General features: G+C 36.0%; 1 protein-coding gene across 5 annotated transcripts in view; it reads right to left on the bottom strand.

The window, feature by feature from the left end:
• CDH9 (cadherin 9) overlaps window positions 1–23,914 on the bottom strand; it is a 182,768-nt gene that overhangs the window by 20,626 nt on the left and 138,228 nt on the right. For 4 of the 5 annotated variants that reach the window (XM_036764988.1, XM_036764997.1, XM_036765001.1 and 1 more), the window contains 2 exons: window positions 21,458–21,645; window positions 19,344–19,597 (listed from right to left, as the gene is read on the bottom strand). In XM_036764988.1, coding sequence (XP_036620883.1) covers window positions 19,344–19,597; window positions 21,458–21,645 — 442 coding nt within the window. The remainder of the gene's footprint in view (window positions 1–19,343; window positions 19,598–21,457; window positions 21,646–23,914) is intronic. The other variant, XM_036764993.1, reaches the window with a different exon arrangement.

Genomic DNA, 23,914 nt, shown 5'->3' with positions numbered 1-23,914 from the left:
GTTGTAAATTCCATCTTCTATGGTCATAACATTTTGCTCACTGGATTCTCCATTGAGAAACTGAAACAAGAGGTGTTCCCTGAGCTGTCCAATGGCCTTTTCTCAATGTTCTTTCTTATTGACTTCTCTACAGCCTTTGATACTGCTGATCACACTCTTCTTGATACAATTTTCTCTTTCTTTTTTTCGTTCTGAAGACCACTCCCTTCTGCTTCTCTTCCTATATTTCAGACCGTTCCTTCTCAGTCTCTTTTGTTGGATCTTCATCCAGGTCATGTCCTCTAACCATAGTTGTCCCACAAAACTCTTTCATAGACACTTCTCTCCTCTACTTCTATACTACTCATATGGTGATTTCATTAGCTCCAGTGAATTTAAATACCATTTCTAAGCTGATGATTCTCAATTTTACCTATTCTGCCTGAACCTCTCTGCTGACATCCAATCACTCATCTCCAGTTGTTCTTAAGACATTTGGAACTGGATGTCAAATAGACATCTCAAACTCAGTTTCTAAAAATGAACTCAGTATCTTTCTCCCTTTACTGTCCCTCCCTTCTACCTTCTTTGATATTGTTGAGGGCAACATTATTCCTCTGGTCCCTCAGGCTCATTACCTACTAACGGCCTTCCTTAGCTCCCCACTATCTCTCACCCCCCATATATGATTTGTTTCTAAGACCTGTCAAGTTCACCTTTGAAAGTTTCAATGAATCCTCTTCTCTTCTGATACAGTTACCATCCTGGTGCAGGCCGTCCTCACCTCACGCATGGATTGTGGCAAGAGCCTGCTAATTGGTCTGTGTACCTCCAGTCTTTCCCTACTCCAGTAAATTTTTTAGATGCAAAGTGATTTTCCTGAAGCACACGCCTACTCAATAAACTTTGGTGGCTCTTGATTGTCTCCAATATCAAATATAAAATACTCTGGTATTCAAAGCCTTTTATAATCTACTTCCCTCCCCCCCAAAAAGAAAAAAAAAACCCTTCCCATTCCCAGACTTCTTACACTTACTCTCCACTTAGTACTTTTTGATCCAGTGACACTGACCTTTCTCTGCTGTTCCATGAATAAGATACCCTTGGCTCTGGGCATTGTTATTAGTTATTCTCCATGCCAGGAATGTTTTACTTTCTCATCTCTCCATCCTGGGTTTCCTGGCCTCCTTTAAGTCCTAACTAAAATTCTATCTTCTACAAGAGACCTTCACAAAACCTCATTTCTAGTGTTTTCACATTTTAAATAATTTCCTATTTATTCTATAGATAGCATACACATACATATGTGTTTATATACAGTACACATGTGCATGTATGTACATACATATTATACATACATACATACATGTTTGCTTATTTTCTCCCACATTAGAATATAAGCTTTTTGAGTGTAGAGCCTGCTTTTCGCTTCTTTTTTGTAATCCCAGCACTTAGCACAATGACTGGCACATTTTTTGTTCTGTTTTGTTGCTCAGCCATTTCAGTCATGTCCAACTCTCTATGACCCCATTTGGGGTTTTTTGTCAAAGATAAAAGAGTGGTTTAACATTTCATACTCCATCTCATTTTACATATGAGGAAACTGAGGAAAACAGGTTTAAGTGACTTCCCCAGGGTCACACAGCCAGTAAGTGTCTGAGACTGGAATTGAACTCAGATGCTCCTGACTCCAGGGCTGGTACTCTATCCATTGTGCCTCCCCTAAGTGCCTCTGGTACATACTAAGTGTTTAATAAATATGTATTAACAGAAACTCAATTATTGGGAAGGATTTACAAATTTTAGAAGCCAGTATCTTATTTCTTATAGAAATAGAGGGTGATATTCCCTGGCCTTTTTTTGCATAAAATTCATTTTAGCAAATGATCAATATCCATTGTGTACATTCTATATCTCAACAAATGCCCTCTTTTAATAGCACTCAGATGCTGGCAAACTAACCATTCTCTTTGGAGAAACCCACAGACTCTCTTCAGAGAACAGGGAGGGAGGAGCAGGGAAGAATATTGATTAGAATTGTGAAGTTTTTTAACCTCCCTACCTTCACATCCTCTTTGATCCACTCTTACTCCACCCCTAAGCAAAAATATCAAACATCCTCAAAACCTCATCCAAGAAAATGCCCACCAAAAGAAATCAGTGAAGGAAAAATCTAAGAGCTGAAAGGAAATGTAATTCTGTGTGTGTGTATAAGACAGAGAGAAACAGAGGAGAGAGAGAGACAGAGAGACAGAGAGAGAGAGACAGAGACAGAGAGAGACAGAGACAGAGAGAGATTTGTATGTACGTGTCGAGTTTTTACTTTAACTTGTTTATTCATAAATTGATAGTTTTCTAGAAAATGCTTCCCCTAGTTCCCCTAACACTTTGGCTCAAACTTTCTTAGAGAATGTATGGGCTAACATGAGTAAGAATTACAAAAATGCAGGAAGCTTGAGTGAATGGGGAAGCCTGTATGTACTGTATGCCTGTATGAGAGAGTCCTCACATAAATGAGTTCAAGTAACTTGCAAAATTATCAAAATCCATAATGATAACTCATATTTATGTAACTTTAAGTATTACAAACACAATTACACAATAAGTATATTTTATCTTTAAACAACTACAAAACAAAGAAATTAAAAATTAATTAATTATCAAGTTACTAGTTGAAGTCCTATTATTTCTATGTTGTAGGTGAGCTTGTTCAGTGAGATTAAAAGCGTTCATGGGATCAGACATTGAATTCTCATTTGGCTCATAAAAATTCCAGTGATGCTGGTAAATGATCTTTTTATACTCTTTCTGTAATTCTTTAAGGTCATTTGATACTCCCATCAACCCCATGGAGTTTGTGCACATGTTATTCCTATTTTACATATGGGTAAGCTGAGAATAAGAGAACTTAAGAAATGTGCCAAAGCCAAACAACAAATAGGCTTCTGAAGCAGTATTTCAAGCCTAATCTCCCAGATTTCATGCCCAATACTCTTGCCATTGAACCATGCATCCTACTTTACCAGTGAGGAAACTGAGGTTCACTAAAGTTAAAGGATTTACATTTCTCACATTCTCACAATTTACAAGTGATGGAGATAAGTTTTAAACCCAAGTCTTTTGACACTAGACTCAGTGGTCTTGATGCTACTAAGGGGACTGTGCATCAGCTTTGTTTTGCTTTTAGCTCTATAGGCACCTGGTGGTATAGTAGATAGACTGCTGGCACCAGAGCTAGGAAGATCGGAGTTTAAATCCTACTTCGTATACTTGTTAGATGTGTGACCTTAAGAAAATCACTTAATGTCAGGTTCCTTAACTATAAAATAGGGATAATGATAGCACTACCTCCAAGGGTTGTTGAACAAACTCAAATGATATAATATTTGAACTAATGCCTGGTACATTTTAGTTGTTATAGAAATGCTAGATGTTATTATTAGTTTCTTCAGAATGGGAATGTTATTTTTAGCTCCATAATCTTTGGAACAAAATTCCATCCAAAACTGCAATCTGGAGATCTAGTACAGTTTGTTATACTTGGATTTTGCCTGCAGAATTCTAACTCCTTCATCAGAAATTAGTTTCCTCACGTTCTTTATCTTTGCATCATCATCGGGAAAAAAAGCAGCTTGCTTTCTGTTTGCTGCTTCTCTGTGATAACTTCTAGTCTTCTGTGAGTCATAATGAAATACTTGGGCACCAAGTTTTGTTTGGTTATGAGCTCTTGAACTGACATCAATGGCAAGGGGTGCTCCTAAAAATAGCTGAACTTTAAAATGCAGTGAGATCATAAGGGGTGGGAGGTAGGAAGCATCTGTTCTCTGAACCTGTGAGGATATAATCAAGTCTGTAACCTGAGGGAAACTTGATTGCTAATGAAGTGAGGCAGAGCTGACAACAGCTGCTAATTGTAATGATAATCTCAAATCCTTTTTACATGTTGTAAGTGGCAGATGAATTTCCAAAAGTATGTGTGATGAATGTTTTGCTGCTTCGTGGGGTTAGTTCCTTACCTTCTGTGGTAGAGAACTCCTACTCTTATCTTTAATATATTCCTTTTCTTCACCACCTACTTGAACTCCTCTGACTTCTAGGAGAGCCGATCAGACCCTCCTGGATTGTATTCTTATTAAATCAGAATCCCAAAATCCCACTAATAACAGGACATTCTAAATTATTATCATAGATTGGATGAGAAAAGCATCATGATACATTGGAATATGTATGGATTTTCTGGATTTGCCATCAGTACTTGGATTTGAACTATAGATCATCCAAGTGTTGCTTGTGTAACTCTGGACAAGTAACATAACCTTCAAATTCACCCTCTGTAACAACAGAAGCTTCTACTGAACCACTCTTCTAATTCTCAAATTTTGTGATTTTATAGTTCTGAATGATTCTACATGTGGCATAAACTGAGAGACTAATGTGATCTCCTAGCCAGAAAATAGTTCTCCCAGCAGCTGTTATAATTCCTGGGATTCTAGTATTTTATATTCAAGTTTTCTATTAAAATGTAAATATTACTATGATTAAATTATAAGTACAAATAATTTTTAAAAAAAAAATCCCTGGGGGGTAGTTCAGTGGAATATGTTAGGTACAAAAGGCACAGTAGTTAATGATTATGGCAATCTGCTGTTTGATAAACCCAAAGACCCCACCTTCTGGGATAAGAACTCACTCTTTGACAAAAACTGCTGGGAAAACTGGAAAATACTATGGCAGAAACTGGGCATAGACCAACGTCTGACACTGTATACCAAATAAAGTAGAAATGAGTACACAATCTACATATGAAGGCTGATACTATAAACAAATAAGGGGAGCCAGGAATAATTTATCTGTCAGATTTATGGAGAATGGATGAATTTATGACCAAACAAGAGATAGAGAACTTTATAAAATGTAAAATAGATAATTTTGATTACATTAAATTGAAAAGTTTTTGCACAAAGCCAATGCAACCAAGTTTAGGAGGGCAGCAGAAAACTGGTAAAGAATTTTTACAACTAGTATCTCTGATAAAGGCCTCATTTCTAAAATATATAGAGAACTGAGTTAAATTTACATGAATATAAGTCATTCTCCAATTGATAAATGGTCGAAGGATATGAACAGGCAGTTTTCAGAGGAAGAAATTAAAGCTATCTATAGCCATGTGAAAAAATGCTCTTAATCACTATTGATTAGAGAGATGCAAGTCAAAACATCTTTGAAGTACCGCATTACACCTGTCAAATTAGCTATTATGGAAAAGGAAAATTATAAATGTTGGAGAGGATTTCAGAAAACTGGAACAGTAATTCATTGTTGGTGGGGCTGTGAGCTGATCCAGCCATTCTGGAGAACAATTTAGAACTATGTCCAAAGGTCTATAAAAATGTGCATACCCTTGGACCCAGCAATACCACTTCTAGGGCTATATCCCAAAGAGACCATAAAAATGGAAAAGGGCCCACATGTACAAAAATATTTATAGCAGCTTTAATAGTGGTGGCCAAGTGAGGGGATGCTTATCAATTGGGGAATGGCTGAACAAGTTGTGGTATATATATGTAATGGAATACTATTGTGGTATAAGAAATGATGAACAGGTGGATTCAGAAAAATCCTGGAAAGATTTGCATGAACTGATGCTGAGTGAAGTGAGCAGGACCAGCAGAACACTGTACACAGTAACAGCCACAGTGTGTGGGGACTGATTTTGACAGACTTAGACTACCTCAGCAATGCAAGGACCTAAAACATTTCCAAAAGCCTCGTGATAGAAATGCCATCCACATCCAGAGAAAGAACTATGGAATCAGAATGCAGAGTGAAGGAGACTATTTTCTGTTTTGTTTTGTTTTTCTTTCTCACAGTTTCTCTCATTCATTATGATTCTTCTTTGCAATATAACTAATGTAAAAATGTGTTTGATAGAAATGCATGTGTAGAGCCTATATCAGACTGCATGCTATCTTGGAGAGGGAAGGGGGATGGAGGGGGATAAAATTTAAATCTTATGGAAGTGAATGTTGAAAACTAAAAATAAATAAATTACTAAATTGGAAAAAAAAATATCTGTGAAGAGTGTGGCCTAGAGATAGCAAACTTTTGGTCCACAGGCCAAGCAATCATAAAACTCCTAAGCAGATCAAAATGCAATATGGAAACATTTAAGGCAATAAATAAAATAAAATACAACATAGATAATGTTAATTTGTCATTTTCAAAGTCTAGATGTAGCCTATAGGATTCTTTTCCTACTTGAGTTTAACACCACTAGTGTAGCCTATGGAAGCTTTGGAGAATGCTTCTTCCAATTCCCACTCCCCCTGACAATTCAGATTTCCAGAACTAAATTGGCTACAACTTCCCCTCAGTTCTGAGGTGTAGTTCTGAGATTTCAGAAATGCTTCTCTAATGTTATCAACTTGAACCCCCACTGATGAACCCCCGCTGCCTCCCACATTAACAGTTGAAAATCAATTTAATCAAACAATTTTAAGTAACTTAAAAAATTTACTAAGGTGGTACAGTAAGAACAATTAGCACAAAACATTCCCCACTACCTCCCCTCAAAATCTGTGATACAAGTCCATATTGAATGGAGGGGAAAACAAGCTCTATCTTAGAGATGGCATGTGGCCAAGGGATAGCTCCTTGTTACTGGAAGTGTTTTTCTCTCATTCTTGATGTGCTGAAAATGTTTTCCTTGGATTTGCTGGAGTTTCTTTTCTGGGCTCTTTATAGAGTCACCAGTCTCATCTGTCCTTAGCTACTAATGATCCAGAAATGTCCACAATCTAATTCAGAGATGCCAGTTAAGACACTGATGGGAACATCAGACTTGATCCTAGTGTGATGCTAGGATGCTGATGAGAAAGTGAGAAGTTCAGCATCTTCCAGATTCTTCCAAGGTGGGAAGTCCTCTTAAGGGAGATAAAGGAGACCTGTTTGAGGCCAAAGTCTCTCATTCTCTTTCCCCCTTCTCCACTCCCTCAGGAGCTTCCTTCTGAAGGATTTCATCTAGAGCTCTGTAGTCACTCCTAATGCTGGAATTTCCTCCTTCTCAACGGCATTGATCATTTGTAGAAGATCTTGTGGTCAAGTTTCTTCAGCCTATCATAAAACGTTTCTTGTTCAATAACACTGTAATAGAAAGACTTATTGTACTTAGAGTAAGGTCTTTGGATTGATTGATGGATGGACTTAGATGTGCTCTCATCCAATTTATCAGAGCTAAAATGAGATTGTGGTTTCATCCAACCCTTACAAAGAACATATCTTTAACCTTTATCAAGTAACATGTTAGCTAAGACTAATTTGATTGCAACATTCTTCTTATTAGAATGGGGCAGAGATAGGTGATTCTAAAGAGGCAGAAGAACCTGAAGGAAATATTAGCTAAAATAGAAAGGCACAAGAGAACAACATATCTACCTGCTTCATAATGTTGCTTTGAGACATTCTTGATTTTAACCATTTATATCATGTATCTGGCCTTAGTCTAAAGCAACAGTATAATACAACATGTTTGTTAAATATTCATAGAAAATCATGCCCCTTTAGGTTCTATAGATGACTTACTAATCTCTTAGTTTTTGTTTGTTTGTTTATTTTGCTTTCATTTCCATTTTTATACAGAGCTATGTGACACTTTTTCAATTGAAGATTGCTTTGGAAAGCCAGGAAGTTTCTTTGGGCATAGCGTAATGACTTATTACTTTGGGGGCAGACTTAATTTCCTACCAGATCAGGAAACTGTTCAGTATTCTAATATCATGCTTTAAATCCCCTCTAAACCATCCCATCAGTGCCTGTATCCTCTAAATATAAGCAGAGAACTATAGAGACTGAAAAGATTTTCAATGATGGGATATTTCAGAGTGTGGAAGTATTCAATCATTAGTAGTACGGATGTCAAAGATAAGTGACTATAGTATGACTGAAAATTTATTTTCCAGTAGTCTTTGTGCCTAAAATATCATCCTATGTTATATTCCTCCCTACATCCTTATACCAAGCAGCATTACAAAGAATGAATTTAGAGAAATTCAACATCATGCCTCTAACAGTTAGGCCAATCATAGTATTCAGCTCCTATCTAGAGGCATCAATGTCAGGTACTGCTTTGAGAGTATGCCAGACTGAAAGGAGAAATGTTTGAGGCTCCCCCCAAAAGTTATTGACTATGCTATTGTGTTTTCATTCCTTACTTTTAAAGATGTCAACTTGATGTAAAACAATTTAGCAGTTACCAGGGCCCATTACAAGCAGGTAAAAACAAACAAAATAAACCCAAACCCTGCCCCTCCATGCCCCACCCCACCAAAACCAAACAAATTTCTTCAACATATCTAGATCTTTAATTGGAGTTGTTAAACTTTTTTTGTTTTTTGGTTTACACTTTTTTTGGCAGCCTGGAAAAACCTAGGGATTTTTTTCTCAGAATAATGTCTTTAAATATACAAAATAAAATAAATGGGATTTCAAAGAAATGTAATTATATAAAAATACAATTTTGAAATCTTTTTTAAAAGTTCACAAACCCCAGGTTAAGACCTTTTTAGAGTGATTATAAGGCTATGGGAAAATTGTAGATCCTAAGTTAAACAGAACCTTTCACATTACAGAAGAGAAACTATACCAGAAAGGATATGTGACTTTGCAAAAGTGATTCAGATGTTAAGCATTAGACTGACAATATGAGCACAGGTCCTCTGGTTCCATAGACCATACTTTTTTTTCCTTACTATATTATCCTGGATTATCACCACATATCAATTTAGTGACTAATAAAGCTAAAATTGGGGATAGAATTACGAGAAAGTTCTCAATATGACCAGGTGGCCCCTGCGATCATCAGTGGTGGAATCAGATGTTGTAGTTCTAAAATTCACCAAAGACCCTGGATTATTCTGTACTACAAGATACATTCTGCTGCCTCACACCCTAGAACTTTTTTGTACTCTTTGTGGGAAATGTTCAATAAAAATAGAGAATGCTGGGAATGGAGTCAGCAAAATGTGAGTTAAAATTCTGTCAGAAAAAAAAAAAAGAGAAAAAAAAATTCTGTCAGACCTTAGCTGAGTGACCCTGAGCAAATCCCTTGGCCTTTGTTTACCTCAGTTTCTTATTCTGTAAAATAAGGACAATAATAGTCCCTACCTACCAAGGTTCTTGTGAGGATAAAATGAGATGATATTTGTAAAGCACTTTATAAACCTTAAAGCATTATATTTGTGGTAGCTATACTAGCTATGAATGAAGAAGCATTAGGATTTTAGCTGCTGTCATCATCCAGATTTAGGCAAGATATTTACACCATTGGGCATTACTTAGATTCAGAGTTGAACTCACACAGTTCAAGACTCTTATGTAGTTGACACCTGGAGAAAAATGCAGATAAAGAGGTGCTTACTCATAGGACATAAGTATACCATTTCACCCTTATTTAGTTCTTTGATGTTTACAAGGTAGTAGCCTCACAATGGCTCTATCTAACCTATCTATATGTGCATATATTATTATTTCCGTTTCCATAAATGAAGAAACTAAGAATTTATACCATCACTTATGCTCAGTCCCATAGCTATTATATGTAAGAATCAGGATTGAAACCCAGTCTTTTATCAGTCCTGTTTATCACAACAGGGGACCATCTTCAGTCACCCCGATTTATATCTTGCTATTGGACCCAGATGGCTCCAGAGGAAAAAGTGAGGCTGGTGACTTTCTACAACCCTCCCTCACTTAAATACAATTCATTTGCAAGTCATAGCATCACCCTCCTGATGTCATAGTCCTCTTTGAGAAGGAAAGACAAACAATAACAACAACAATCGTATCACAACATCTTGATAACATTCCATATTTTATTCTACTACATTTGTAAAAACTGAATGGGCAAAAAACATTTGATGGCACTTAGTCTTCCCATGTGGTCATTATTTTTTTATATTTAATTTAATATATTTGGTTTTCAGCATTGATTTTCACAAGAGTTTGAATTACAAATTTTCTCCCCATTTCTACTCTCCCACCCACTCCAAGATGGCGTATATTCTGGTTGCCCCATTCCCCAGTCAGCCCTCCCATCTGTCACCCCACTCCCCTCCCATCCCCCTTTCCATTCTTCTCTTGTAGGGCAAGATAAATTTCTATGCCCCATTGCCTGTGTATCTTATTTCCTAGTTGCATGAAAAAACGTTTTTTTGTTGTTTTTGAACGTCTGTTTTTAAAACTTTGAGTTCCAAATTCTCTCCCCTCTTCCCTCCCCACCCACCCTCCCTAAGAAGGCAAGCAATTCAACATAGGCCACATGCATATCATTATGTAAAACCCTTCCACAATACTCATGTTGTAAAAGATTAACTATGTTTTGCTCCTTCCTAACCTATCCTCCTTTATTGAATTTTCTCCCTTGAACCTGTCCCTTTTTGAAAGTGTTTTTGATTACCTCCTCCCCCATCTGCCCTCCTTTCTATCTTCCCCCCTTTTTTATCTTCTTCTTCCTTCTTTCCTGTGGGGTAAGATACCCAATTGAGTATGTATGGTATTCCCACCTCAGGTCAAATCCGATGAGAGCAAGATTTACTCATTCCTTCTCACCTGCCCCCTCTTCCCTTCCTAGAAAACCACTTTTTTCTTGCCACTTTAATGCGAGATAATTTACCCCATTCTATCTCTCCCTTTCTCCCTCTCTCAATGTATTCCTCTCTTATCCCTTAATTTGATTTTTTATTAGATATCATCCCTTCATATTCAACTCACCCTGTACCCTCTGTCTATATATAATATATATACATATATTTATATATGCACATATATAAAAATATATACATATATACATATACAAATATACCCCTACATATATACGTACATAGACACACACATATGTGTATATATGCATACACACACACATATATATATGCATATTTCCTTTCAGCTACTATGATACTGAGGTCTCATCATCTTTCCATGTAGGATTGTAAACAAAACAGTTCAACTTTAGTAAGTCCCTTATGATTTCTCTTTCTTGTTTACCTTTTCATGCTCCTCTTGATTCTTATGTTTGAAAGTCAAATTTTCTATTCAGCTCTGGTCTTTTCACCAAGAAAGCTTGAAAATCCGCTATTTTATTGAAAGTCCATATTTTGCCTTGGAGCATGATACTCAGTTTTGCTGGGTAGGTGATTCTTGGTTTTAATCCTAGCTCCATTGACCTCCAGAATATCATATTCCAAGCCCTTCCATCTCTTAATGTAGAAACTGCTAGATCTTGGGTTATTCTGATTATGTTTCCACAATACTCAAATTGTTTCTTTCTAGCTGCTTACAGTATTTTCTCCTTGACCTGGGAGATCTGCAATTTGGCAACAGTGTTCCTAGGAGTTTCTTTTTGGGATCTTTCTGAGGAGGTGGTCTGTGGATTCTTTCAATTTCTAGCTCTAGAATATCAGAGCAGTTCTCCTTGAGAATTTCTTGAAAGATGATATCTAGACTCTTTTTTTGATCATGGTTTTCAAGTAGTCCAATAATTTTTAAATTATCTCTCCTGGATCTATTTTCCAGGTCAGAGGTTTTTCCAATGAGCTATTTCACATTGTCTTCCACTTTTTCATTCCTTTGGTTCTGTTTTATAATATCTTGATTTCTCATAAAGTCACTAGCTTCCACTTGCTCCAGTCTAATTTTTAAGGTAGTATTTTCTTCAGTGGTCTTTTGGACCTCCATTTGGGTAATTCTGCCTTTCAAGACATTCTTCCCCTCATTGGCTTTTTGGAGCTCTTTTGCTATTTGAGTTAGTCTATTTTTTAAGGTGTTGTTTTCTTCAATATTTTTTTTTTCAGTATTATTTTGGGTCTACTTTAGCAAGTCATTGACTTGTTTTTCATGGTTTTCTTGCATCATTGTCATTTCTTGTCCCAGTTTTTCCTCTACTTCTCTAACTTGCTTTTCCAAGTCCTTTTTGAACTCTTCCAAGGCCTGAGACCAGTTCATGTTTTGCTTGGAGGCTTTTGATATAGGCTCTTTGATTTCGTCAACTTCTTCTGGCTGTATGTTTTGGTCTTCTTTGTCAGCAAAGAAAGATTCCAAAGTCTGAGACTGAATCTGAGTCCGTTTTCGCTGCCTGGCCATGTTTCCAGCCAGACCCTTGAGTTTTTTGTTGGGGTATGACTACTTGTAGAGCAAAGAGTACTTTGTTCCAAACTTGAGGGGATGTGCCTTTGATTTCAGAGATTTTTCTATACAGCCAGCTCTGCCACACCAGCACTCCTCCTTCCCCAAGAACCGCCAACCTGGACCTGATGAAAATCTTAAACAGGCTCTGCACTCATGCTCTGATCCACCACTTAATTCCTCCCACCAGTTGGGCCTGGGGCTAGAAGCAACTACAGCTGTAGTTCTGTAGCTGCACCACCCCTGCTGCCCCTGGGGTGGTGGCTGAACCATGAACTCTGTCCCCTGCAGCTTTTCCCACTATCCTTCTCTGTTGTCTTTGGTGTTCATGGGTTGAGAAGTCTGGTAACTGTCCCAGATCACTGATTCAGGGTGCTAGGGCTTGTTCTGCCTGGCTCCTGATCTGGTTGGTCCTACTACCGCCCATGCTGAGCTCTGCTCCCCTCCCCTCCGTGCACGATAGACCTCATCTAGCAACCATCCAGGCTGTCCTGGGCTGGATCCCTGCTTCCCTCTGCTATTTTGTGGGTTCTGCAGTTCTATAATTCGTTCAGAGCCATTTTTTTATAGGTTTTTGGAGGGACCTGGTAGGGAGTTCACACAAGTCCCTGCTTTCCAGCCGCCATCTTGGACCATGTGGACATTATTTGAAAGACATAGTATAGTATATAGCTACGGGGCCTTGGCATTAGGAAACCCTAGGTTAAATATTACCTGTAACACATACTAGCTATATGATCCAAAGCAAGTCATTTATTTTTTTGTGTTCCTAGACAAGCCTCTAAAATGTAAAGTTGCCAAATATTTACCAGTGGAATAGTGTAAGGAATTTACTCACTAAGAATTCCATCCTTGAAACTACATGACTGGATCAAGAGGGAAGATCAATATTATTAATTTTATTTCAGGCTTAAGGGGTAAAAGAAGTCTTGATATTCTTTGGGTTTTGTTTTTTCACTCCCTGGACACCTCCTTAAATGCCTTGGCATGGATTATAAATCATGTCTTATAGGATTCATTCCCCAGAAACTACAGTTCTTTCCCAATTGGTGCTTGCCTCTGTGGGCTTTATTACCAAGCTCTATCCAAGCCATACTTCAACTTCAGTACTTAGGCATCAGTATCAATAACTTCCTCCTTCTCTGAATTTCCAATTATTGAACCATAACCAAATCAACTCTTGTCATATTTTCCTGGATAAGGCCTATCAATTTATTTTCCTATGACTCCACTCTCCATACTAGTAATTTTCCAAACTGAATTAAAACCTGGCCTTGAGGACAAGGCATGACTTTGCTTTTCTATATATTTCTTGATTTTTAGCATGGCAATTAGAACATATTAAATGTTTAATATTTTTTCATTCAATATGTGTAAAATGTTAAAATAGTTTAGGTTTGTTTTTGTCTCACCAAAAATGTTATGAATTATTATATTCTGAGTGACTCCATAAGAGTTTTATATTGATAACTCACTAAGGGAAGCAGATAATGTTTAGTGCTAAAAAGGCAACATAAAGGAATATAAGTCCAAAAGGGCTCTTCTCAATTGGTACAGGCTCCTAGTGTAGGCCAGTATGTAGATGACATGGCCTCATTTTAAGGACAGATATATGAATAAGCATATCAATAGAACGTTGATATATTTTATTTTGGCCATGGTTACCCACAATGTGAGGCAAAATGAAAAAAATAATCTCTCAGTCTCATGCAGACTCATTATTACACAGTCACAATGTGGTCACTTTGTCACCAAAGAAGTAATTTTAATTCTTAAAACTCTTAAGATACAACTTTTGTACATTCATCAAATGATTGCCACAAACCACATATATGTCAACCTCTTCAGTATAGGTAAAGCCATAATTCTTAATGAAGTTGGAGTTTACTGAAAAAGAGAATGATGCAAAGATTCCCTTCAGTGAAGAAAATAAACAAATTGGCACAGTCAGCACACCATCTGCTAAAAGGCAACAAGTAACAATAAATTCTATCATGTGAGCTGTCAGTGCTAGAAAAAAAGACCACCATGGAAATTGTTTCATCTTTCATGCTAATATCTACTTATTTTACATAGTAAAAAAGGGGATTATGTAAAGGGAATTGTAATTTTCAAATTAATCAATATGATATGTATAATGAATATACCAGTAATTTAGATTTCTCATTAGACTCTGATTTGGGAGTTAGAGACTTACAATGCAGCTTGAAATGATCCATCAAACCCTTGACAATACTCTCACAATCACTGCATTCTTGTGTTTATGTACCTTAAATAAAGTGAATCAAAGATTGTAGAACCTGTACCAGTCATAGAACTCTGGTTCTGTGACCCATCAAATAAAGACTTCCAAAGAATTGAACAATACTCTTCCCACAGGATTCCAGAACACCTGTGTTATGGATATGTGGGCTTGTCATCTGAAGCCATTCAGGCCCTGGAAATGATTGTAATCCACCTCATACTCCACCTCTTCTCCTTCCTTCCCCACTTGTGATCAATGTATATAAACTGTGCTTTTACTCCAGCTTAAAGAGAAATCCTCACTCTGAAACTGATTAATTAAGCTTGGTTACTGGTACTCTCATCTCTAGGCCTGCTTTGTGTGACTGAGTATTCCCAGGTTAGAGACTGTCTCAATAAAATCCTGTTAACAGTTTATAAAGTCTATGGAAAACTTAAGATATGCCAGGCCAAGTAAGTATATCCCGTTATTTTAGTGACTTCAAAATTATAGTTGACACAGGGAGACATGGTAAAAAACAATGTTGGAAAAAAGTTCTGGACACAGAAATTAAAGAGACCTAATACTTTAATAGTATTCATGAGACTCATACTTTTAAATCATATATGGTTTCTTCAAGAAGCATCAAAAGATTCTAGTATTAGCAAGAACTATACATAATTTGTATTGCTGTTTAGTTGTAGTTGTCAATTAATCCTATCTGACTCTGTGAAAATCCCCACTTGGGATTTTCTTGGCAAAGATACTGGGGTGGTCTGCTATTTTCTTTTCCAGCTCATTTTCCAGATAAAGTAGCTGAAGCAAACGTGATTAAATGAATTGCCCAGAGTCACGTAGTTAGTAAATTTTTAAGGCCAAATTTGAACTCAAATCCTCCTGACTCCAGGGCTGACACCATCCACTTTACCATTTAGCTGCCTAAAACATAATTAAGTGCTAAAGAGTCTATGTACCTAAGGACTCACTTAATTACCTAAGTGCCTAAGTACCTTAGAAGTACCTAAGAGGTAAAAGTGTCTAATTACTTAAGCATCTAAGTGCCCATGTTTCTAAGTACCCAATTAAATGATTATCTAAATACCAAATTACCTAAGTACCTAAAAAGCTAACTACATTATAACCTAAGTCCCTATATAGATAATTACTGCTTATGTAGTACCTAAGTACCTACTTTTGTTGTTGTTCAATCTTTTCAGTTGTGCCTGACTCTTCCTCATTACATTTGGAGTTTTCTTAGTAAAGATACTGGACTAGCTTGCCATTTTCTTCTCCAGCTCATTTTACATCTGAGGAAACTGAGGCAAGCAGGGTTAAGTGACTTGCCAAAGGTAACACAGCTAGTAAGTGTCTGAGGCCAGATTTAAACTTAGGAAAGTAAGTCTTTCCTGACCCCAGTCCCAGCACCCCATTCACTGGGCCACCTAGCTGCCCACTTACTACTTACCTAAGTATCTAAGTTCTTACTTACCTAAGTACCCAAATACATAAGCACCTTATTACCTGAGTAACTATTTACCCAAACCCCTATGTACCTAAGTACTTAAGTATCTAATTACCTGAGTACCTAAATACCTCTCCTAATGACTTCCTAATAGTTAAAGTACTTAATTCCCTTAAATATCTAAGTGTATAATTCCCTAAGTATACAAGTACCTAAGTACCCAATTAGCTAAGCACTTAAGTATTTAAGTACCTAATTATATAAGGACCTAATTAGCTAAAGAACCATTACCTATATACTTAAATACATATGTTCAATACATTTCAAACTCTTTCAATCTATATTAAACTGGTTCAAACTGGAACAGTCATTTTTTTTTGTTTCAATTTCCTTATATTGTGTTGACCTTGTATATCTTTTATATTGTTTCCATTTTTGTGTAGATATCTAGGGCCAAAAATTTTGTGGATGACTTCAAAATCAGTGATAAGTAAAGAAAGGAAGGCTAATCAAAATTGGTGTTTCCTGTACTAGGAACAATCTGGAAGGGAACTTGTTGAGGAGTGAGTTTAGGGGAGTGTTGAGTGTGAGAATACCCCTGAGATTATTATGTATATTTTCAATGAGTTATCTTACCAGGCAAGTGCACTGCACACAGAATAAGCCCTTTTGCTGAAGGAACAAATTAGAAGCCTGCAGAGAGCCAAAGTTTTCCTCACTCAGAGATACCTTCGCTGGTTTGCTGGCTGACTTTGCTGAGCTATGCATCCCAAAATCAGCCGAAACTAGTCAAGTCATGTGGTCATCGCATCTTGGAAAATATTACTACCTGTTCCTGGGAAAGATCTGCCCATTCTTTTTTTTTTCCAAACACCTTTACAAACTTCCTCTTTGTGACTCTCAAGCATAAATCTCCCCTGCCTCTCCTGGGCTTTGAGCTCCTTTTGCACTTTGCCCTGGGAACCTTGGCACTAGGGTCTTATTTTCCTCTCAATAAAACTTTTCTGCTTTCAACCCAAGTTGGACTCCTCTGCATTTGAAGGGTGGGTTTCACCCCACTGACATAAGGTATGTTAATATTTTGGGTATTAATTCTCTTTCATTAAAGAAAAAACACAGGTTCACTAAGGGCATTCTATATAACATGAAAGTATCAGCATCCTGAATTGGATTGAAGTGAATTGAACTGTACTGGATGGAACTATTTATGAGATTAACTCAAAGCACACAGACAGACAGACAGACAGACAGACAGACAGACACACACACATACACACACACTCCTCCTTCATATTCTATCTATAAATCCAGTTGTTGCTATCTTGTGATTTCTAACTTCAAAATATCTTTCACACCCCTTTTTTCTACTCATACTAGAGAAGACCCTCATACATACACACATACACATACATATGGTAGTATAAATATCTAAATTAACTATAAAGGAGATGTGAATACAGAGAAAGAACTGATAAACAGAGGTATGTATAGAATAATTTTACATCTCTCTCTCTCTCTCTCTCTCTATTTCTCTCTCTCTCTCTCTCTCTCTATTTCTCTCTCTCTCCCCCCATTTGTGTATAATGGGGCAGGGGGGGGGCGTGCGGGGAGGGAAGCAAAAAACTAAAAGGAAAGAAAAAAAGAAATTTACATGATACATCTATTATATATTTAAAAGGAATAGGAAGTTTTACATAATAGATTTGCAATTTCTTGTGCAATAATTTTTATCATACTCTTATAGAAATGCTTGTTTTATTCAATAAATTTAAAATTTTAAAAAGTTATTTTTCTAAAGGACAGGCTTGATGCTGTCCTTTTCCTACTCAGTAAGCCCGAATAGCTCCCTATTACCTCCAGAATCAAATATAAAATGCTCTTTAGATATTTTAAGTTCTTCACAACCTGACCACTTTTTCTGTTTTAAGTTTTATGACATTTCACTCCCTATTATATACTCCACCATCCAGCAATGCTGGCATTTTTTCTGTATGACACATTACACCTGCCAGTTCCCTGCTATTTTCATTGGCTGTCTCCCAAAACTAAGATGCTTTCTCTCTTCATCTCCCACTCCTGTCTTCTCTGGCATCTCCTAAGACTCAGCTTATATCTCATAGTCATCATGCCTGTCCCTCCCTTCCTTTTTTCCCCTCTCCAACATACAATTTGTACTTTCCTTCTGAGATTACCTTCCAATTTCACTCTATACCTTGTGTGCATAGATTTTCATCTGATGTCTATCCTATTAAAATGTGAAGTACTTAAAGGCAGGAATTTTGTTCCCCCCTCCCCTTTGTATACTTTGTGACCAGCACAATACAAAACACAAATACATACATACATTTGTATTATATACACATATAATTGTGCAGTTGTAGTTGCATACATTTGAGCAAATTCATTGACAAAAAATGACCTCTGAAACTGATATTTTATGTATGTTGATATCAAATTTTCCCCATATACTAAGCAAATTATACAAACAATACCTGCCTACATGTAATGCATATACACTTAAAACTGGATTAAAAATTAAGTTATATTAACTATACTTTTGTTAACTCCTCTATTTGCAGAGATGATCGTAATAAATCCAAGACTGGTTACATATGTAGCAATTTGTTTTGAAAAAAAATCCACTGCAATATTTCTTTTTAAATGAGAAAGTGATCATATAGTTAAATGTTCTTATTAATATAAATATGGTGGGTTTTTTCCTATTAAAGTAGGAAAATTTAAAACCACACTTTTTTTTCAGAACAGTGACCTTACCCATCAATAAACATACAAGCACATTATATAGAAAGTAGGTAGGATTTATGAAGAGATATGAACAAGCATTATGCAGGTTGAAAAGGCAGAGAGGTAGGTCTGTGTTAATGGGTAGAGAATACATATGGATGACAAGAAAGATCATTTAAAATATTAGCATATATAAGGATATGTCCCTTAATAACCAGGAAAAAATCATCTATTATAAACAGTCAACATTGTAGCTTTGAAAATCCTTAAATGAAAAATATCAGGGAAGCTGATACAATAAAACAAAGTTTTAAGGTTTTACGAATTATTTTTAGACACAGAAAATGTATCTGATATACCTAGCAATTCAGAAAATGATAGTTATTAATATCTAATATTGGATATGGGGAGTTCTACCAGCATTCCACTATTTTTTCTTTTACATTTTGAGTTTTGTGATAGGAATGATATTTCAGGAAAAACTGTTTCAGTACTGTAGGTATTTATAACAAGAAAAATAACAATAGACTCATCATCCTATCCATTCCCATAATTTAGAATTGTATATTTACCTATGATTTTCTTGCTAATTTTGTTTTATTTCTAAAGGAATATGATGGAAGAATATAATTAATCATGACTGATGAATTTAAGAAAAACAATATAGTGTAGTATTTATTTTTACAAATAGAGTGTCAGTAATAGAATGAAGTTTTCATTTTTGTGTGACAATGTGAACATTTCTGAAGTACTTACTTTATCAAATTCTTTATAGCATCTGGATCATAAGCCATGACTTGTCCAATAATGCTACCCTCTTTGACATCTTCATCTACTTCAACTAAATAAAAGGGTTTGCTGAAGACAGGGGGCTCATCGACATCTTCCACAGAGATTTTGACAACTGCAGTATCCTTGAATGGCCCCAGGTGTCGGAAACGTGGATCAGGATGGGTATTACTTGCTTCTACTCTTAGAGTATATAGCATTTTCTTTTCAAAATCTAGTTGCTAGAGATAAAATTGACAAGAGTTTTCACATTTACCAACAGCACATTCCTTTGAATCCATGACAAATTAAAACAATAGCAGTCATTTCTTAATAGCATGAACTACAGATAAATAGCTTCCCCAAAGTAGTGATCATTCCACAAATGACAAAGATAACACTTACTTACATTTTAAAAAGGTAAGCTCACTGTAAAACAGTTATTTCCTAAATGTTTGTTGAATTAGATTGAATAAGGCACTGATTGGAAAAGTCATCCTCTATTTTACTTCAGACAGTTATCATCTCTTGAAAGGTCTATTGCAATTGCTTCATAATTCTTCTTGATTTTAGTCTCTTCCCTAGCCAATATTTCCATCAAATATCTGCCAAATTGATATCATAAAATACATACTTGATCATTTTAAATCCTACTGGAAATTCAATAATTTAAAATGGTTCACTATGATAAAATATAGAATCTTCAATCTGACTTTTAAGGACCACCATAATATGCTTCCCATCTTTCTTTGCAATTATATTTCACTTTGCTTCTTTTCACTCACTATTCTTTCTGCCCAAACTAGCCTACTAATTGCTTTCCATTAATCATATTCCATACCCTGCCTCTAAATTTTTGCATAAGTCAAGTTTGAACTCATACAATATATCTGCCTCTTATAATCTCTTGCTTTTTTAATGTTCAATTCAGGTGACACCTGCTATATGAGCCCTTTCTTAATCCCCCCTTTTGTTCTTTGTTTTGTTTTTCTGTCTCCATCTCTCTGCTTCTTGCTGTCTGTCTTTCTCTGTGTCTCTGTCTGTCTCTCTCTGTCTCTCTCTGTCTGTCTATCTGTCTCTCTCTCTCTCTCTCTCTCTCTCTCTCTCTCTCTCTCTCTCTCTCTCATGCTTCCTCAGTTGAATGTGAACTACTGTGTGTATAAATACTATTTGATATCTTTTTTGATCTACAAGTCCTAACACACAAGTGCTCAATAAAAATTTTTTGAGCTAAGTGTTAGTTTTTAGTTGCAAAAGAAATTTCCTTCTATTGAGTAGTCTATATTATCTTCAACCTTGTGTTCTGAGGAATACGAATATTAATGTACTCAATATTGCACTGGCATAGATTCAGAGGGAAGAATAAAATGTGAATTAAAATGAAGAGTGTCTGATCTGAGCTTTTTGTCCAAATCCCTTTTTAACTATGTTGGCTACCTAAAATATTCTCTATCTGAATCTTAAGAACACAAAATGAAACATTTTTATTAGTCCTTGGGAGGAAATGTTGAGTTGATTTTCTGTTAAAACATAAGGTAATGTAATACAATATTTTTAATTTAGCTTGATGTTTGCCAATTTCAATATATTTAGGGGAAAATCATGTTTATATGTAGTCTTAAAAATCACCAAAATAATTAGCATACTTGAAGAAAAATTTGTGATTATTATCATTACACATATTAGTTTGCTGTATTAGGAAATATAATATGCATGTAAGAAGCTAGACAATAACCTTCAAAAGTAGTTCTTTGTACCTTCCAGGTTCCTTACTCTCACCGCAAAACACCTTTAGTGAATCCAAATAAAATGAACTTCAAAAACAAGATTACATTTATTTTCTGATGTTAATTTTGATTGCACATTTATTAGTATTGTATGCATTTTTACTTGAAATGTTATACATGTTTGATATGTAGCAATCAGAAGGCATTATTAGAAGTAAACTGCCAAAACAATTCTCATTTATATAAATTCATAAAGGATGACTTTCCCCTAAAGAAGGTAGAAAATAAATCCAAAGAGCTTCATTGAAGCAAAAACTTCAAATACATAACTTTTTTATATTAATTTAGAAAAGAAACATAATGGAAAAAAGAAACCTTTTTGACAGTTATGATCCCTTCTTGTGTATCCTTGTCTGTGATGATGTCAAACATGTCTGAACCATCTCCTTCTACAAGGCTATACTCCATCTCTGCATTCTCTCCCACATCAGGATCATTAGCTTTTATTCTTCCCAGTGGAGTTCCAAGGGGCACAGACTCGGGAGAACTGAACTGATATGTACCTGCAAATTAAATGAGTTCTGCTTTGACATTGTGACTTTAGATATTGAGTAATATTTATTTCTCCTTACTTTCCTCATTTCAGTAAAGTGGCTTTAAAGTTGAAAAGGTGTTTAAATGATTTTCATCAGGAAGAGCTCTGACCTTTGTATTATAATATTATTGAAGTTAAGATTTGGAACAGGCCCTAGAGATTACCAAGTCCAAACCTCATATTTTGCAGAAGAGACATCTGAGGGCCAGAGAGATGAAGTAATTTTACCAAAATCTCAGAATTAATTAATGAAAGATTTCATATTCAAATATATTTCTCTTGACAAATAGAGGAAAAAAAAGAAAATCCATTTTTTTTCCTTTTTATTCTTCCCAGGCCTTAAAAATGATTGTTATACATGTGTCATTTAAGGAAAATAATATATTGGTAGTTGATTTTCCCCTGTGTTCTAAATTGCCACTAGCCTATACCTCTACTAAAATAACCACTTTCTAAATTGTTTTTGTTATTCTAATTTTGCTATAGCTTGATAAGGCATCCATGTGAGCAACAAGCCTGTTATTTCTATGAAGATGGGTCAAAGAAAATTGGAATCATTTTTTTAGATTCAGCAAATTCCTCTTTGTATGAGCTCTCAGACAATAATCAATAACTTTTCTGTTCATAAAGAAGCAGGAAGTACTGCTTATTCTCCCTGGATATAGATGAAACTAGCCAATTAAAGAAAAATATGGAGTACTAATTTATTTTTAGAAATCTAGTTTTGTTGCCTTCAATTAAATAGTCATGAAATAATTGCTAAAATTGGAAAGTAGAAGTCTTGCCTGACCAACTAATGCTCAATTGTAAGTGTAACCCAGGGTTCAAACTCATTTGTAGAAGACTCTCCTCATTGCTAGAGAATGATTACTCAGTGCCCAGTGCCTACATGAGCACAAAAGTTGGTGAGACCTTGAAATTGAGTAGAGATCCCAGCTCTTCTGGCTTCCAGCTTCCAAAGAGGAGATAAGCAGTTCTAGATTCTCTTCAGGGGAGAGATCACTGAAGGGAGATTAAAAACTCCAGAGAGAAGCTGACAGATAAAGGACCTGCAACCTTGATCATGTCCTTCAGTTTATCATGCCAGAATTTAAGGCGATTTCCCCTTTTGTGAGATCATGGACTCTACTTGTCTCATGGTTGAGCTTAGATATTTTTTTTTTTGAAAATTTTTTTTATTTTATTTTTTTTTAAATGCAATTTATTTATTTAACATATTTGGTTTTCAGCATTGATTTTCACAACATTTTGAATTACAAATTTTCTCCCCATTTCTACCCTCCCCCCCACTCCAAGATGGCTTATATTCTGGTTGCCCTGTTCCCCAGTCAGCCCTCCCCTCTATCACCCCCCTCCCCTCTCATCCCCTTTTCCCTTCCTTTCTTGTAGGGCAAGATAAATTTCTACGCCCCATTGCCTGTGTATCTTATTTTTTAGTTGCATACAAAAACTTTTTTTGTTTTTGAACATCTGATTTTAAAACTTTGAGTTCCAAATTCTCTTCCCTCTTCCCTTCCCACCCACCCTCCCTAAGAAGTTGAGCAATTCAACCTAGGCCACACATGTATTATTATGTAAAACCTTCCACAATACTCATGTTGTGAAAGGCTAACTACATTTTGCTCCTTCCCAACCCATCCCGCTTTATTGAATTTTCTCCCTTGACCCTGTCCCCTTTCCAAAGTGTTTGTTTTGATTACCTCCACCCCCATCTGCCCTCCCCTCCATCATCCCCCCCACCTTTTATTTTTTTTTTATATTCCTCCCTCTTCTTTCCTGTGGGGTAAGATACCCAACTGAGTATGTATGGTATTCCCCCTCAGGCCAAATCTGATGAGAGCAAGGTTCACTCATTCCCCCCTCACCTGTCCTCTCCCCTCCTCCCACAGAACTGCTTCCTCTTGCCACCTTTATGGGAGATAATCCACCCCATTCTATCTCTCCCTATCTCCCTCTCTCAGTATGTTACTCTCTCATCCCTTAATTTCATTTTATTTCTTTTAGCTATCTTCCCTTCATCTTCAACTCACCCTGTGTCTGCTCTCTCTCTTTTACATATATATATATATATATATACACATAAACATATATATACATACATATACACATAGATATATACATACATACACATTCACTTATATATATACATAAACACACACACACACACACATATATATGTGTATATATATATATATATATATATATATATATATATATATATATGCATATATATATAT

This window comes from Trichosurus vulpecula, chromosome 1 (assembly GCF_011100635.1).
Source record: "Trichosurus vulpecula isolate mTriVul1 chromosome 1, mTriVul1.pri, whole genome shotgun sequence".
Lineage (NCBI taxonomy): Eukaryota > Metazoa > Chordata > Mammalia > Diprotodontia > Phalangeridae > Trichosurus > Trichosurus vulpecula.
Note: the sequence above shows the minus strand (reverse complement) of the source record. Positions and strands in the feature narration are given on the sequence as shown.